Genomic DNA, 17,515 nt, shown 5'->3' with positions numbered 1-17,515 from the left:
ACAAGTCCTTTCCTTCCCGCCTCACCCAAGCCCCCATCCAAGTTTCACCCCCCAGTTTCATGTGTAGTTGATAATAAAAAATACGTTTCTGTTAATTACTGTTTCCATCATGTTCTTTAGAGGAGAGTCTGTCTGAAGGGGGGGAAGGGGGTTGGTAATTGGACAGGACAGTCACCTTTACCAGGGTACAGAGGCGGGGGCAGGTTCAGCAGCAGGGCACACACACATTGCAGTCACTAGTTACCCTGGTCAGTCTGGGAGGTGGTTTTAGTGTTCTGTGGGGGGTGCTCTGTGACTTTGTGGCGGGGGAGGGCAGTTACAGATCTTATGCGGCGGTCCTTATCCTGGATCACAGAGCCACGCAGCAGGGGATCTGTAACCGTCCGCCCCCTGCCACAAAGTCACATAGCCCCCCCACACACAGAGTCCCGAACAGGAGGGGTGGCAGGCTCCGTTGAAACCACCAGTCCACCACCGCAGAGCCTGTCATTCCTGGAGTTTGGAAGCGTCATTTGCATCACTACTCTACACCCGCTCCCCACCACAGTCTGCGTCCCAGGTTCAACACTTTCCCACGAAAACAGTAATAAAGAAAACGGTGTTCATTAACAAAATTCAAGTGATTTTATTTTTAAACGTGTGTTGGAAGGGGGGGAACGGGGTATGTAACTGGAGAGGATACTGAACATTTAGTGGGTAAAGAAACGGGGGCAGGTTCAGCTTCTCTGTACACAAACTGAAAAGTCACTGGTTACCCTGCTCACTGTGGAACCTAGCTTTCAAAGCCTCCCGGATGCACAGCGCGTCCCGCTGGGCTCTTCTAAACGCCCGGCTGTCTGGCTGGGCGTAATCAGAAGCCAGGCTACTTGCCTCAACCTCCCACCCCGCCATAAAGGTCTCCCCCTTGCTCTCACAGAGATTGTGGAGCACACAGCAAGCTGCAATAACAATGGGGATATTGGTTTCGCTGAGATCACAGCGAGTCAGTAAGCTTCTCCATCTCCCCTTGAGACGGCCAAAAGCACACTCCACCACCATTCTGCACTTGCTCAGCCGGTAGTTGAAGAGTTCTTTTTCAGTGTCCAGGGCGCCAGTATAGGGTTTCATGAGCCAGGGCATTAGCGGGTAGGCTGGGTCCCCGAGGATCACTGTAGGCATCTCCACATCCCCAAGAGTTATTTTGTGGTCCGGGAAGTAAATACCTTCCTGCAGCCGTCTAAACAGACCTGAGTTCCTGAAAACACGAGCGTCATGAACCTTGCCCGGCCATCCGACATTGATGTTTGTAAAACGTCCCCTATGGTCCACCAGTGCTTGCAGCACCATTGAAAAGTAGCCCTTTCGGTTGATGTACTGGCTGGCCTGGTGGTCTGGTCCCAGGATAGGGATGTGAGTTCCATCTATAGCCCCACCGCAGTTTGGGAATCCCATCGCGGCAAAGCCATCTATGATGGCCTGCGCGTTTCCCAGGGTCACTACCTTTGAGAGCAGTACCTCAACGATTGCGTTGGCCACTTGCATCACAACAACCCCCACGGTAGATTTGCCCACGCCAAAGTGGTTCGCGACTGACCGGTAGCTGTCTGGCGTTGCAAGCTTCCAGAGGGCTATGGCCACTCGCTTCTGGACAGTCAGGGCTGCTCGCATCCGGGTGTCATTGCGCTTCAGGGCAGGGGACAGCAACTCACAAAGTTCCATGAAAGTCCCCTTCCGCATGCGAAAGTTTCGCAGCCACTGGGATTCATCCCAGACCTGCAGCACTATGCGGTCCCACCAGTCCTTGCTTGTTTCCCGAGCCCAGAATCGCCGTTCCACAACATCCACATGACCCATTGCCACCGTGATGTCCTCGGCGCTGGGTCCCGTGCTTTCTGACAGGTCTGTGCTACTCTCAGACTTCAGGCCCTCACCGCGGTGCCGTAGCCTCCTCGCCTGATTTATCTGCATCTGCCTCTGGGAAAGGTGGATGATAAGCTGCGAGGCGTTGACAACGGCCACAACTGCAGCGATGGTCGCAGCGGGCTCCATGCTCGCAGTGCTGTGGCGTCCGCGCTGTCACTGACCAGAAAAGTGCGCGAACTGATTTCCCGCCGGCGCTTTCAGGGAGGGAGGGCGGGAGTGACGGTTGGATGACGACAGTTACCCAAAACCACCCTCGACACATTTTTTTCCCCAGAAGGCATTGGGGGCTCGACCCAGAATTCCAATGGGCAGCGGGGACTGCGGGAACTGTGGGATAGCTGCCCACAGTGCACCGCTTCCAATGTCGACGCTTGCCCCGTTAGTGTGGACTCACAAAGTCGAATTACTGTCCTTAGTGTGGACACACACGTTCGACTTTGCAGTATCGATTCCACATATTCGATTTAAGTAAAATCGAACTACTCTCGTAGTGTAGACATACCCTAAGATAGATAGATAAATGTTGTTTATACAGTTCCCCGCTGTAACATTCTAAATCTTCTGCCTACCCTCAGCTGGGTCTGAAACCCCAGCCAGACCGCCTCAAAAGATTGGTTTTCTTTTCTCAGGCAGCTCTCCGTCTCCAATTAGAAGTGAATTTGGTGCTAGTGGAAAGTATTTAGAAACTGAAGATCTCTGTTTATCTACCCATGAAGTTAAGCTGAGCATTAACTCTTGTCTTGGAGTAGGGTAGAAGGATGCATCTTTGAGATGAGTACGTAGATCAGACTCCAGACCCATTTTATCATTGGCTTTTACACCAACCAGGGTACAGATAAGCACCAGTTGGGACAGCTGTGTGGAGGTGGACACCTGTTCAGTCAGAACTACAAAAAAACCACCCAACAGTAAGTCACGGCATACCAGGCAGATGGCAACAACTTTTGGTAACTACACACCTGTCTGTATTAGAACCAGTGATCTGAAAGTGAAAGATTTGTATACTGCTTTGAACCCCCTACCTGAGGTCATTCTAAAACTAGGAATAATAAATCAGACAAATATTCTCTCATAGTCGGATATTAGGTCTTATTTACACCAGGAAATTAACCAGAACAGCTATTCTAACAATTAACAGAACAGAGAGTCCACACAGAGAGCTATTCCGGAATAGCTTATTCCAGTCAATTTCCGCATGTAGACAAGGCCTTAATGAAAAGGGATTCCATGTGGAATGAACATTTTTAGTATTGAATCAACTTTGAAGCACCAAATACGAGGAAAGGCTTTCATTTGTTTGAAAGCTCCAATATTAATAGGACAACGTCAGGTTATAAATAACATTTAAAATAAAAATGTCCTATACTTACTGTTTTGATTATTAACAATACTTCAAGATTCCTGAAACTGAAATAATTTGTACAATTGTAGGCCACGATCCTGCAAAGACTCACACTTGACTTTGGACTTGGTAAGTAGTAGTGTTTGTATAGTTTTTTGAATTCCTTGAAGCATGAAAAGTGAAAAGAGACTAGTGAATTTCACTTTTGTTTCTACGTAGATTCACTTTCAGGTTCCTGTGCATATGCAGAATACTGCAATGTGCAAATACTGCAAGACAATGCTAAAATCCTAAGGGAACAGGTGTTTCAACTTTATACTTTTTACAAAGGGTCCTGTATTTCCTCTCTCAAAACAACTGCAAGACTTGGTTGGCACAACCCATCTAATTTCTGGAAGTCAAAGCTTCAGCTGAAGCTACATTACAGTAAATATTTTACAGGCCGCTCTCAGTGGCTACGCACTTTGCATTTCAGCAACTGGGCGTAATTGTCGGGAGTGCACCAGTGGCTTGGAGCTGGCTGAGTTTTTCACATAGATTACGCATCTCTTTCTGATATTTTTCTGCCTGATTAGTAATCACTACTGACAAATCCTTTGGACAGTTCTAAACACGAGCGTCAGTGTGATGGGGATGATTCCGGCAAAGTCTGATTGAATGCAAATGTTATGTTAATAAAAGAATGCCTGACGGCAAGCTCTCCTAGCACTCTCTTCACTGGACACCAGAGGGAGGAGGAGGAAAGGACAGCCAGCAGAGAGACCTAAAGAAGAACCACTTCAAGAGGCATGAAGGATCTTATCACAGAATGGAGCCAAGTACACTTCTGGAATCAGATCAAAATAAATAGCGGCACTTTGTCTAGGGCAGGCACTGCCGATAAAGGAATTGGCAGAGGCAATGCAAGGTAAAGTTACTGCAGAGAGGATCTAAGCCCATCTGATCTAAACACCATAGTCACAGTGCATCCTAGCTAAGTACATTCTCTAACTTTTAAACCAGACACCCTGTTTTCCACATTGTAGCTAGTCTCATGCTTATACCATAGAATCATAGAATATCAGGGTTGGAAGGGACCTCAGGAGGTCATCTAGTCCAACCCTCTGCTCAAAGCAGGACAAATCCCCAGACAGATTTTTGCCCCAGATTCCTAAATGGCCTCCTCAAGGATTGAACTCTCAACCCTGGGTTTAGCAGGCCAATTCCCTCCTCCCCCTATATTTTGCTAAATTTATGAACCATGATTAGCAACCTCTCAGGGTAACTTCATTTTGATATGGAGAGAAGCTCATTTTAATTATTTATTGGGCACCAGGGTCACAACAAATTCAAGCTTCTGTACCATGACAACATGAAACTCAGAATTGCAAACACAATGCAATCAGATACAAATGCCAAGACAACTAGGCCTCTAGATACACGGATAAGTCAGGAGATTGGTACAAAATTTGAGACACTTATAGCAGCTTCACAGCTATCTGTGTTCATCGATCAATCCACATGCTGGAAAAGATGAGGTAGATAAGAGATTCATTAATATTAGCAGTAGACTGACCATTTACTTTCCCATTAAAACTCAATACCTTGATTTCCTGATCAAACCGTCTCATTATACCCCAGCGGCAAAAGAAGGATGATTGAATGTCGGCCACAGTTCGACTAACTAATGTACAGTGGTAACAGAGATATTTATGTTCTTTCCAGGAAGATTAATAATATCTGCTGTTTCCTTTCCAACTGTAGTTGGAGAAACTTTCTACCAAATACATAAATCAAACATGAGACTTATGGTGTATTTTAAAGGCTCTCAATATTACAGTGATTTTAAATTACTCGGGTTCTGCAGATACCAGTAATAAAACTAGAGAACTCGTCTTAATATATTCCATTCCTTACTTTTTAATTTATGATAAAAATATAAAATTCAATAAAATTTTTGAGGCGGAAGGGAAGGAAAGTATTCATTTTACTACAGCCCTCATTCATTGCTCAATCTGTGCACTAGAATTCTTGGCTTGTGTTCACAAGAGATGAGTCTGAGACACCTGAAAGGTGCCGGGATTTTCAGAAATGGATGAGCACTCACCACCATCTCACAAGGTGTCAAGACAAGCAACCCCAAAATCACCGATCATCCTGGAAAATGTAGGTCCAGCTAATAACCGTCCCACCCCCTGCCCTGGAAAACTCAAAACATGCAAATTAAGATCCCAATCTTGCAAGCCAAGGGGACTTTGCAAGGGAATGAAAGGACTTGGTGTGTTAGCAGGGGCCTTAATTTACACCCTTATGTTGCGCACGCTCTTTATCAGGGGGCTGATTAAAGGGAAACAACTGGAGAGCTGAAATGCAAATGAAATCAAGTACAGCAACACACATTGGCCACCCCTCTCTCACTCGCCACGTGTATGTGGTGGCAGGGCCATCCAGTACACCTTTTTGGAAACCACTTGTTCCCCACTGACATTCCCTAGCCCTTGCTGGCTTCATGCTGACTCCACTAAAAACCATTTGGAAAGCCAGTAGAGAAGTATTCCTGTGCCAGATGTTCCCCACAGCTTGGCTAGGAGGTGGCATTCAGCACATATTTACGGTCTTAACTCTGTGCTTATTTTAGCTCTGCAGCTCATCTCTGACAGCTTGACCCTGCCCAGTATAGGCGTCAATGGTGGCGCAGACATGCATACGGTAAAAAGTGGTTTGCGGGGCAGGGAGCACAGAGGACCCTGGCTTTCTAAGAGCACCTAGCTCAAGTCCCGGTAGCAGTGACCCTGCAGCAGCATGGGGCTGTACAAGCCTGTCTGGAACCCTGGGTACTTCCACACAGGGCTAGTCCCCACTGAAGCCCGGGCTGCTGCAGCGTCACTGCTCCAGGACCTGAGCTAGTAAGATGAAAGCTAACTCGGGTAGGTGTCCACAAGCTGCAATCGCAGTGTAGACAAACCCCCTAAGAAGGCAGCAACAGCTGCTGTGCAGACACCAAGGGCTGGTCCACACTAACCCCCCACTTCGAACTAAGATACGCAACTTCAGCTACGTGAATAACGTAGCTGAAGTCGAAGTACCTTAGTCCGAACTTACCGCGGGTCCACAGGCGGCAGGGAGGCTCCCCCGTCGACTCCGCGTACTCCTCTCGCGGAGCAGGAGTACCGGTGTCGACGGCAAGTACTTCCGGGATCGATCCGGGATCGATTTATCGCGTCTAGACAAGACGCGATAAATCAATCCCAGAAGATCGATTGCTTACCGCCGGACCCGGAGGTAAGTATAGACGTACCCCAAGTAACTCTGGCCTCCTAGCAGGAGTGAGGCTTACAAGGGGAATGCCTCATTAGCATACTTCTCCTCATTACACTTTGCCTTCCACTTAATTAGAAGCCCAAGTCTACGCTCTCCCATACATGCTCACTACACCCAGAACTATTTTTACCATGCTTTATTCTTTCCACTAGGCAGGGGTAAGTTGGTGGTCAAACAGCATCTCATCAACCTCTTCTCCTCTGGCTCATCCCTCTTTGCCTTGTGCTTATATATCCATAAACCCATGTAAGCCCTACTTGTTCCCTCTCCTCTTGCACGTTGCTCCCCTCCGCCCTTTTTTATTTTTAAATAAGTACAGCAGGAGCTTGTGACTTACTACTGTTCAGTGGAGGTTGTCCCAGCACCTTTCTGGGACACTGTGCTTTGCAAAGCCACAAAAAAAAGAGGTGAAACTTCATCAGGATGGCTAAACTCCTCACAGATGCCAACTGAGCATGCTCAGAAGTAATTTTTCAATTGCTTAAAACTTTCTGAGTTTAATTTTTTTTTTTTTTTTTTTGGCCCATCCCACATCCGGAGAAGGGCTGGTCCTGCAACGAGGACTATGCACATTCAAAGTTCGGCGGGTGATTTTCCCTGGATACTTTTGAGTTACTGTTGAGCTTAAAAAAAAAAAAAAAAAAAGAAGAAGAATGTGGATTATTTCTGCCCTCTTCACTTTCCAAAAACAGTCAAAGGAGTGCCCACAATTTCTTTGGAAATCCAAAGAAAGTTTCTGTCCCAGAGGCAAACTTTTACCAGTATATGAAAACAGGGGTTATGATCTAAATCCTGATTTAATCAGAACACTTGCTATCAAAAGACACAGATAGATATTAATATTACATATAAATGTTATGTATAATGTATCTATAGACATACATTTCCCACTGCAATAAAAATGGGTTAAAATAATGTTTTTTTAATATACGATATGTAATATGAGAAAACTGTGAGGGGTGGTCAATTTCTACATCTTATAACTTGAATTTAGGATTGCAAGCCTTCCAGACAAAACTACTTTAAACACCCCTCCCCTTCCCCCCTCCAAGACGTACCTCCTCGTTGCACAAGTAATGTGACTTCGCTTCCTTTAGGACATTCAATCAGCATATCCACGACTTGGTTGTGAGTGAGGTTTTGCACATTCTTCTTATTCACTTCAACGATTAGATCCCCTTCTTTTAGGCCTCGGCACCTGGGGCTGTCTACAATTTGTTTCACTCTTTGGCCCCCACCACCTGGACTGTCTGCTATAGTAAAACCAAAGCCCATGGGCCCTTTCACTATATGTACAGTTATGAGTTCAGGCTGTGTTGCTATAGAAGAAGCCAAAGAGACAGTATCGTTGGGGTAACCATGGGATCCATTTGAAGAGACTTCAGCTGGACTACTTGGCCTTTGCTCCTTCAAGCCATTTACTTTCCCCGTTTTACTACTGTGGCTTGCTGGAGAATCATAATTTTCCTGCCCGTTCACAATGATCGGTTCTTTATCTAGAATTGCCACAGACGTCACCAGGCTTGTGTTGGGGTCATCGGGGTCAAAGGGCAGAGGGTAACCTCGACACAGTTCAAGGTCCACACTGGCACCGATGGGAATGGACTGGAAGATTTTGACAACTTGAGCATGTGTATGTCCCAGCACACAGGTATCATTCACGCTGACTATAACATCTCCTATGGATGAAACAAAACAAAACAAAACAAAATACACTGTCAATTCATTGCTTTAATGCCCCAATCTCTTTTCAGAACATTAACAACGGACTCTTATCAGCACTGAACAATGGGTACCACTCTGCTTCCATGCTGATAGACTTGTACCGGCATAAACATCTCCACAGATACTTTATCTAAATACTCCTGCCTCTCAGCAAACGACAAGAGTAGCTGTGCTGAGGTGAGCGAAAGCAATCTGTATCCAAAAGAGTCACTGAATAATTTTTTACATACAAAAGTGTTTTGGAAAGGAAAATAGAACTTGGCTTATTAAAAAAAAAAATCAAGCCAAATGACACTATATGGCCCATTTAACAGTTTTTGCAAAGCTCAGCTCTTGCTATCACACACACTAATACAGCTGACAGATGACAGAAACACAATGGAGATCACATGAAGAATAAAAACAGAATGATTGCCGCTAGAGACTGCATAAATATGGTGCAATAGCGTCTCGGACGTAAATGTCTCAAGCCTAAGTACTGATTAAGTTATGATTTGTTTTACACTGTAGCTGCCAGGCAGGGCTGTTTAAAACAGTGATGCTCAACCAGTGACTCCAGAGCCACGGGCCACGTCACAATTGTCGCTTCCTGCTCTGCCCAGTCAGAGCGAAAAACCCACCCCCATTGCTTCCTGTAGCGCTTGGCACAGGCAATGCACTAATGTCACTGCTGAAAAAACAGACACGGCTCAGGATGCCTCCAGACATGAAGAGCAGCAGGAGGGACTGGGCAGAACAGCCCCTTCCCCACTTCTTGGTAGTAGCTAGGAAGAAGGGGCGAGATGAAAAGGAATCACAGAGAGGTGCAAAATACGCGACACAATACCCTTGAGGTGTTTTCCTCCTTAGGAGCTGTCAATGCATCCCAAAGTGCCTATTGCCATGCAGTGTCAGGTGGCTCTCTGGGACTGCACTAGAAACTGAAGCGGTTGCTCGTTTTCCCAGGGTTTAGCATCAATGGCTTAGCAGTCAGAGCAGACCACTGGCTACGACAGCTCTTGAGATCTGGTATCGGCATTGCCGATAACTTGCTACAAGACCTTCAGAAAGTCCCTCAGCTGGTCTGTGTTTCAGTTTCTCCACTTACAAAATGGGGACAATACTACTTATTGATTTCAGAGCGTTACGATGAGTCTTAAAACTGTTTGAGAGCCTCAGATAACACACGCTGTTAAGCGCAAAGTGGGGTGTTATTTAATTTTTGTCCCCAGAGTGTTACCTGTCTCCATTTTGCCATCCAGGGCAGCAGGGCCATCAAGCACCAAACTCTTGATTTGGAGAAATTCATCCGGTTCGTCCCCTCCGACCACAGTGAAGCCGAACCCCCTGCTGCTTTTCCTCAGCTTGGTGTGGATGAACGTCCCTTTCAACTCCGAAGGGTTTCGCGTGAAAAATGGTTTTCCTGTTTAGGAAGTTTTGAAAGTCCATAAATATGCTAGAAAAATATTCGATCCCTTTTTCCTTCCCCAGCCCATGCTAGCAATTTAATGGACAGACACTCGTGTGTTTGCGCAGAAGAGAATGGGACAGATTCGCAATTTTACTCCGGTTTACTAGCTTCTTACTCCACTCCATTGACTTCACTGGGACCACTCATGGAGTCAAGTGCTACATGTGAGTAATGGTATCAGAATCTGGCCCTCTGCTTATTGATTGTGGGTGTCCATCTCAAGGCAGAGTATATATTTTAATTTTAAAAACAGATGCAGTAACGTGCATAGGCTACCGATGGTGGGAGATGGAATACACAGACAATCTGGATAGATTTACTAGCTCTTTCTCCTGAGACAGTTTAGGAAGCACAAAAACACATGTAATGGCAAATGTCATATCTTTAAAAAACAATGGACGAAATGAGAGCTCATGAAAGCGAGGCACTTGTAACACTCGCCTCAGGGAGCAGGTTCTGTGCTAAGTGGCCTTTCATGGCTCTGCCAGTGCTTTTCAAACCCGACTTGCGACACCTCCGCTATTTCAGCATTGGTAATTTCTTGAGCAGTCTAGAGACTGCGCAAACGACTGCTAGGGCAGGCTGCTGCGGGAATTTCTGGGCGAACGGAAAGCTAAAAGAGTTTTTGACCATATTACTCTGTCCATAAAGCCCCTGACCCCTTCATCCCCACCCCAGTCTTTCATCCCCAACTGCACCAAAATAAAGCAAGCTTTGTGAGGGGATCTCGCTTCCTTGAGTATAATCCCCCACCCTGTATATATTAACTGCAATGTTCTTCAGATGCTGCCCTGCTCAACCAAAGCACTGCCTTTGACTCGTGCTCCTCTCCACACTCTGCCTGAAGTGCATGAAACAGTATCGACAGTGGTGCATGGGAACCACAAAAGGAATCACAGGGCCAGACTGGCTGTGCTGGAGGGGCGTTATCCGTGCTCCCTGGGAGCATGCTATGGAGTGCAGAGCGCTTTAAATGCTTAATAAATAAATAAAACATCCTACGGAGGTAGGGTCCATGTAAAAGACACTGCATGGGTTCTGAAAAGTAGTCACATTGCCTGCTCTGCTGCCAGGAGAGCAAACATCTCTGCACTTGTGACTGTTTTTTACCCAGGTCCCTAGAGGGAAAAAGCTGTACCACTGAGACCCCTGGTGACAACTCTAGGATTGACAGGGCTCGAGGTGCATTATAATCAGAACGCCCAATGTGCATTTAAGAACTCATCACCAAGTTTCTGCTCCGAAAGGCAGATCTCTAGGGTGCTGCTTGCTTTGCGGGATGTGACCCCCACAGTGTTTCAGGTGTGCAAAAAGTGTTCTCCCCCCAGAAAATGTTAGCAAGATGTGAGGTAATGACTCGCCTCACGGCCTCTTTGAAACACAAGAACACGATTCTTGTGTATACTAATACATTGTGCTAATAGCAGCATTTTTATGCTACCTCTTGGCTGCAATGGGAGGTGAAGGGGGTCCATTTTTTTAACTCTAAATGAACGTTATAACTGGATGCCGAAAGACAAAGCTACACACCAAGTTGCCGAATGGCAGCTGCTGCTCTTCCGGGCTTTGTGCAACACTCCCAGACAGCAGAGCCTGAAATGAAAGAGGGGGCAACTCAGCTGATCTCTCCCAAAGAAAGTGAGCAAGTGTGAGAGTGAAATAATTGCCACGAGTGAGAGAGGAGGCATGGGTGTGAGTGAGCGAGAGAGAGGAGGCAAGTACAAGCGAGGGCACACACTGTGAGGAAGTGTGCCGGTGAACATCTGTCCAAGCGACCAGGAGACTAGAGCTTTCACGTAATGTCACCACGAGGGAAGGCGGTCAGAGCAGGAGGGGCTGATCAGCTGAGAAAAGGTCCCCAAAGTAACCATAAACCCTTACGTTTAAAGTAAATTTAAGAGGCTAAGAGCTAAAAACCGACTATGTACAGAGTCAAAGCGCGGCATTCACCTCCCACGTGGGGCATGAGAGGTAAGGTGTGTATTAAAAATATATATATATATTTTTATATATATATATATATTTTATATATATATATATATTTTAAAAACAATGGGTCTGATTTTGGCCACTTTATGCCGCTCCAGCTGTGTAGAGGGCGTGTAACGGCACTGCCGCGGGCCAGGGGAGAACTTCCACTGGAGCAGGAGAATGGCAGGGCTATTGGATATGGCCCTATGTTGCTTCCCACCACAGCCCCCGGAACAGAAAGGAATGGGAGATTCTGGGCTATCCCAGACTGCAGCACGGTGCATAGGGATCCAGAGTAAGGCTGCCTTCAACTGGTGCATTCCCCGCCACATGGCACGGCCCGTGAGCAGTACAGAATCCATCCCAAAGGATGGACAGCTGTTTCCTCTTTTCACTTGAATCCATTCTACCCGTTCCATGACTGCATATTTTTGCTTTGACAAATACACCCTATTTAGTCTTAAAAAAAGTATCATGACAAAAATACCGTTCTCATGATAGATTCAAGATTCTCTTATTGCTCATTGCTTATAATATAAGCTGCGGAGCACAGAAACAATGGCTCCAAATTGCCTGTTTATTTTCTCCCCACTTTTAAATAAGTTTGAAGCTAACATTTTAATTAAAAATCTGCCAGGGAGCGTTAATTACTGAAACCATTATACTGACAGACTGTCGCACTCATTGGAAAGATTTCTATCGACTTCAGAAATGGGCAGGGATGGTGTCCCTAGCCTCTTTTTGCCAGAAGCTGGGAATGGGCGACAGGGGATGGATCACTTGATGATCACCTGTTCTGCTCATTCCCTTTGGGGCACCTGGCACTGGCCACTGTCGGAAGACAAGATACTGGGCTAGATGGATCTTGGTCTGACCCAGTATGGCCGTTCTTATGAAGGAGCTTGGTTGGCTCAACTACATTCCACATGATCAGTCCCCCTGCATTACAATATGCAGCAGCGTGGACAGCCTTTGCTTTGTTCTTAAGGCATAAGGGAGAGATGTGACATTGATGGTTCTATTGGGTGGTATGGTCGCCCTTGTCCAACATGATTCGCCGTCCTGTGGTTCTCATCCTGGATGGGCAGGGAGCTTCAGGTAACGATGATTCCCAACTCCCACTGACCAGGAAGCTGCACCAGACCTCACCTCCGCACTCCAATGGCTTTCCCTCTGCCAGTCTGGATGACTGCATTCTATTCTAATTGCCCTTGGGTTGCATCCGCTTTGCAGCATGGCTCACCCTGTTCTGCAGGGACGCGTGCCTAACACCTGCAGCACACTGCACTATCTATTTATTCGAGTCAGAGAATGATTTACGGTGCTAGCGACAAACCTGCAAGGCCTGAACTCTAGTTATTGGAGAGACTAGCTCTCTCTTTACACATAGTTACGGCTGCTAGGGGACTCTGGCTGTCGATACTTGGACTTAGTTAATCCATGGCCGGCTGTGTAAGGGGAAGGCTCTCACCTGGGGACCTTGCCTTGCACTCTAGCAAGTTTCAGATCACGCTGCAGCCCTTCTATGCAGTCCTTTATGTAGCTCCGAGCATTTATCTTCCTGTCCGGTGGGATGGTTATGACAAGCCGCTTTTCCAGGAGTGGCGGGACATACACAGAATGTTGCATGAGCATTGAAATGGCATCAGTAAATAAGGTCCTGACCCTGCAAACACTTTTGCACTTGCTTCTCTTTAAGCACAGCAGCAGTTCTCTTCATTTTAAACGGAAGCACGTGCACGAGTATTTGCAGAAGTGGAGTTGATGCTTGTGTGTTTTATGGAGCGCACTTTGCTTCAGTTGCGATAGGCAACTATCATAATGCCTACACAGGAAAAATTTGTAGAGGCTCTAGGAACTCACTGAATTTCATCTCATGGAGTTTCCACTTAATCGTCCCAGTGGTGGGATATGATTTTTCCTTCCAAGCCCTCAGTTACTGAGACATCTAGAGTGTCATGGCTTTAATGTGGAGGTCAGTACCCCTGCCCCGCACTCTGACTAGCACAGCTCCCTCATCAGCCACGTTACAATGGTCTCCCCAAAACATTTCTGGCATGGAAAGCTTCACAACACAGAAGTAAAAGGAAACACTGACCAAGTCACCTCTCTGCCAGGACCCACTCCTGGCAAGTCTAAACGTGAGACACTGAAGTGGCTATTTGTGAAGGAATGTGAGCAAGCATCACAGAGCTAATGAGCACTTCAGAAACAGTGTGCTGTGAAACTGTGGCAAACACAGTATGCATTGTTTTGGCATCAGAAAGTACTGACCAGCTCTAGGAGGACAATTTTAATTTGCATGACTCTCTCAGCCTACTTGCTCATGTCTAGCAATTGACAGGGGTAACAATTATACACTAGCTTTGGCCGCAATAATATCCAACCACACACCCTCTACCCCATTTCTGCCCTGATCATATTATAACATAAAATATTGTTAGCCTGCATTATTACATATTATAAGAACCACACTTTATCCTTGGTAGATTTGTTTCCTGCCCATACAGGCAAGAAAATAACAACAGCCAAATGTGTTCTAACATAGTTTGACCACACAGTATTGCAAGAAGGGGCTGAGTTCTATATGCGTTTGCACACACCCATTATATCGTACTTTAAACAATTTGCTTTTAATCTGTTAATAAGATTCTAATTCATATTTTCAGTATCTTTTGAAAGACCTGAAATGCGAGAGAGAGAGAGATTTGCAGAAATCCACTCTCTAAGAGGCACGCCTATTCCCACTTTCATTTTTGTCCTCTTCTGTGTAAGACCCACAGTTCTCAAAGTCCAGAGAAATTCAGGAAATTGGTGTTTTGTGTCCTCATTACACTACTATTGAAGGTCCTGTTTCTGAAGAAATGTGGTGGCAAAATTAGTTTCATTATAATGGAAAAAACATATTGGATGTTACCTTGTACTGGTGCTTCTCGAACTGGCTCTTGGGTGTTTGGAGCATGGTTTGGAACAGCCGGTGGACCAAGAGATGGATGCTCTTCTGTCCATTCTAGAGATAGAAAAAATATAAAACATAACTATAATAGAACAAAATCACCCACCTGAGTAGGACTAAACCTTCTAGAAAAGCAAGGAGGACTGGAGGAGGAGGAGAGGACTGAAAAGTGGAGGAGGCCATGTTGGTTACGTGGATTTGCATTGTGAGTCCCAAGGGATGTAGCCAATCAAAGTGTCATGCAGAAATTCCATAGCATACCTGCATTCTAAATGGCTGAGACTATTTCATTTCAGTGCTATTGCTGCATTACATGATTTTTAATAATCCAAAAATGTGTCAAAATAATGAAATAACTGACTGATGCGGAACATGTTTGCATTACCCAAGAATTTACTCTTAGCATAAATGTAAAAAGGAGTTTAATTCATATTTGATACTACTCTGTAATCTTTCGTTAAGTTTTATTAGTACCAGGACAAATATAAAAATGACCTCTTGAAAAAAAAAATCATAGTTCAGGCTCACAAGTCGGTTTTTATAATTCCCGGGGAGCAAGCAAGCTTGCTTTGTAACCGATCAATCTTTCAGAAATAAGTTAAAAGTAATTAAAAAATTCTCCCAATTTCAGAGATTCAAAGCCATTAAGTGCTAATATATTTGATCATTTCTCCTTTGCCTCGTGCTATTCAGTCTTCTAGTAAGAGCGCAAACTACATGTCCCTTTATATCTCATTGTGTGTATAATCCACCCCTTAAAATCACAGGGATCACAATGTAAGTATTTTAATGAAGGACAAATATGTCCACGTGGGGTTGTAAACTCAAGGGAGCGCATATTCTGTTAACAAATCTCTCAAGCATAATGCTCTCCACGGGTGCCAACCTTCTGGTGGCTGTTGCTGCTGCTCAAGCTGTTTTTTCCGTTTCGCTTCCAGAACTGGATTCTCATATTGTGTCTTCCTGTTAATGTGGCTGGAGAAGAAAGAGAGCAATAAATTAGGAAACATTTTGTGTGGCAAACAAAAATGACAGCCAGACTCGAAATTCCCGAGACAAAGGGGGCAAAAAAGCGAACAGCCAGGCATATGGCGAAACACTCACCAACTTGTGCCAAATGCTCATTTAGGAAAACAAGCACAACTTATCTGCTGGGACATCTTGAGCAGGAATGGCTAATTCTTTCAACTACAGTAAGAAGCAGTTTAACTGTGAAAATGAGATTAAGGCAGAAAGGATGCCCTGTCTGACTACATGTTAAAAGACAGACCTACATCATCCCTGCTTTAATCAGATTCCCAGAGGTGCAGTCATTCCCTGGCTCAGGGAAGTTAAAAAAAAAAAAAAAAAAAAAATCTGGTAACATCTGTCAGCTATCTAATCAATGCACAATATTAATATGGTGGGTGAAAAATACTTGCAAAGCTTTGCACTGCAGATATGGGCAGCAAGACAGATTGAATGAAGGGGAATGTGTGACCTTGGCACAAGAAGTATTTTGAATTAGCAACCATTAAATAATCTGGTTTGAAACCAACATAAATCAATCCAAGTCTGCTACAAAATAAGATTACTTACCTGTAAATGTGTGTAGAAACTCCTAATGTCTATGCATCATGCATTGCATCAGATGGATAGAGTTAACCCTTTTGTGAAACCCATGAAAAAAATGACAGTGCCACAAAATTGCTAAAGAACTACTAATCTGTTGAAGCCATTAAAGTTTTGCTGGAATTTACATGACTTGTGAATTAGACAGCTTCTTAACGGAGTCATAGATTCAGTAGAAAAAGTATTAACCAGTGTGTTAAACACAATATTCAGGCGTGTTGAACTCCCTCCCTCTCTCTCTCTCACACACACAGCTGTATCTGAGACATCTTTATCGCACTCCTTATCTTGAGATTCCCCGTCTATGCAATTTAGCAGAGCCACAGAACTGCGTTAACTTCCTCTATAATATGCGAGGGACATTCTACAGGTCAGAGTGCATTGTGTTCCACCACAGGCCAGGAACACACCCATGCCTATCTAGACTAGAAACAAGGGGCAGATGTTTAACAGGGAGGGTACTCAACCACTGGAACAACTTAAATGGGGATCAAGTATCAGAGGGGTAGCCGTGTTAGTCTGAAACTGTAAAAAGCAACAGAGGGTCCTGTGGCACCTTTAAGACTAGTCTTAAAGGTGCCACAGGACCCTCTGTTGCTTAAATGGGGATGTGATAGATTCTCTATCACTTGAAGTCTTTCAATCAAGACTGGATGGATACCTTTTTAAGAGATCTGTTCTAGCTCAAACAGAAGGGCTCGATACAAAAATTAATCCGTGTAATGTTCTGGCCTGTTTTACAGGAGATCAGACCAGGTGATCACAATGGTCCCTTCTGGCCTTAAAAACTATGCTGAGGGTGAAGGGGACCAGGAGAGGCTGGTTTAAAGCCAGCTATCCCAGTTTTATGGTAGATTATAATTATAATTTCCCTATACTAGGGCAATTCTCAACTGCCCTCTGCTTTGATGGCACAAGGTGAGCCTAGCAAGATGTGTTGACTGCAAACAGTCATGAGCAATTTTATGACAATGATCAGGGCCGGCTCCAGCATTTCTGCCGCCCCAAGCAAAAAAAAAAAAAAAGCCGCGATCGCAATTGCAATCGGCGGCGGCAATTGGGAAAAAAAGCCTTCGCTCCTAGAGGGACCTGCTGCCCCTGAATTGCCGCAGGTGCCGCCCCTCTCCCTTGGCCGCCCCAAGCACCTGCTTGTTAAGCTGGTGCCTGGAGCCGGCCCTGACAATGATAACAGAACTGTGAAAAAGCCCAATCCAGCACTGAGCTAGGATGTGCTGCCCTTACTGTAGGCAATCAAGCA

The 17,515-nt window shown here is 45.3% G+C and overlaps 1 protein-coding gene across 1 annotated transcript in view; it reads right to left on the bottom strand.

Annotated features, from left to right (window-relative positions):
- Positions 1-17,515, bottom strand: part of MAGI1 (membrane associated guanylate kinase, WW and PDZ domain containing 1) — a 496,147-nt gene that overhangs the window by 59,711 nt on the left and 418,921 nt on the right. Inside the window, exons 9-12 of the mRNA XM_065408270.1 lie at positions 15,533-15,621; positions 14,608-14,700; positions 9,489-9,671; positions 7,603-8,223 (exon numbers count right to left, since the gene is read on the bottom strand). Coding sequence (XP_065264342.1) covers positions 7,603-8,223; positions 9,489-9,671; positions 14,608-14,700; positions 15,533-15,621 — 986 coding nt within the window. The remainder of the gene's footprint in view (positions 1-7,602; positions 8,224-9,488; positions 9,672-14,607; positions 14,701-15,532; positions 15,622-17,515) is intronic.

The sequence above is a fragment of the Emys orbicularis genome, chromosome 7 (assembly GCF_028017835.1).
Source record: "Emys orbicularis isolate rEmyOrb1 chromosome 7, rEmyOrb1.hap1, whole genome shotgun sequence".
In the NCBI taxonomy this organism is placed as follows: Eukaryota; Metazoa; Chordata; order Testudines; family Emydidae; genus Emys; species Emys orbicularis.
The sequence above is the reverse complement of the archived record's forward strand: the minus strand, read 5'-3'. Positions and strand labels throughout refer to the sequence as shown.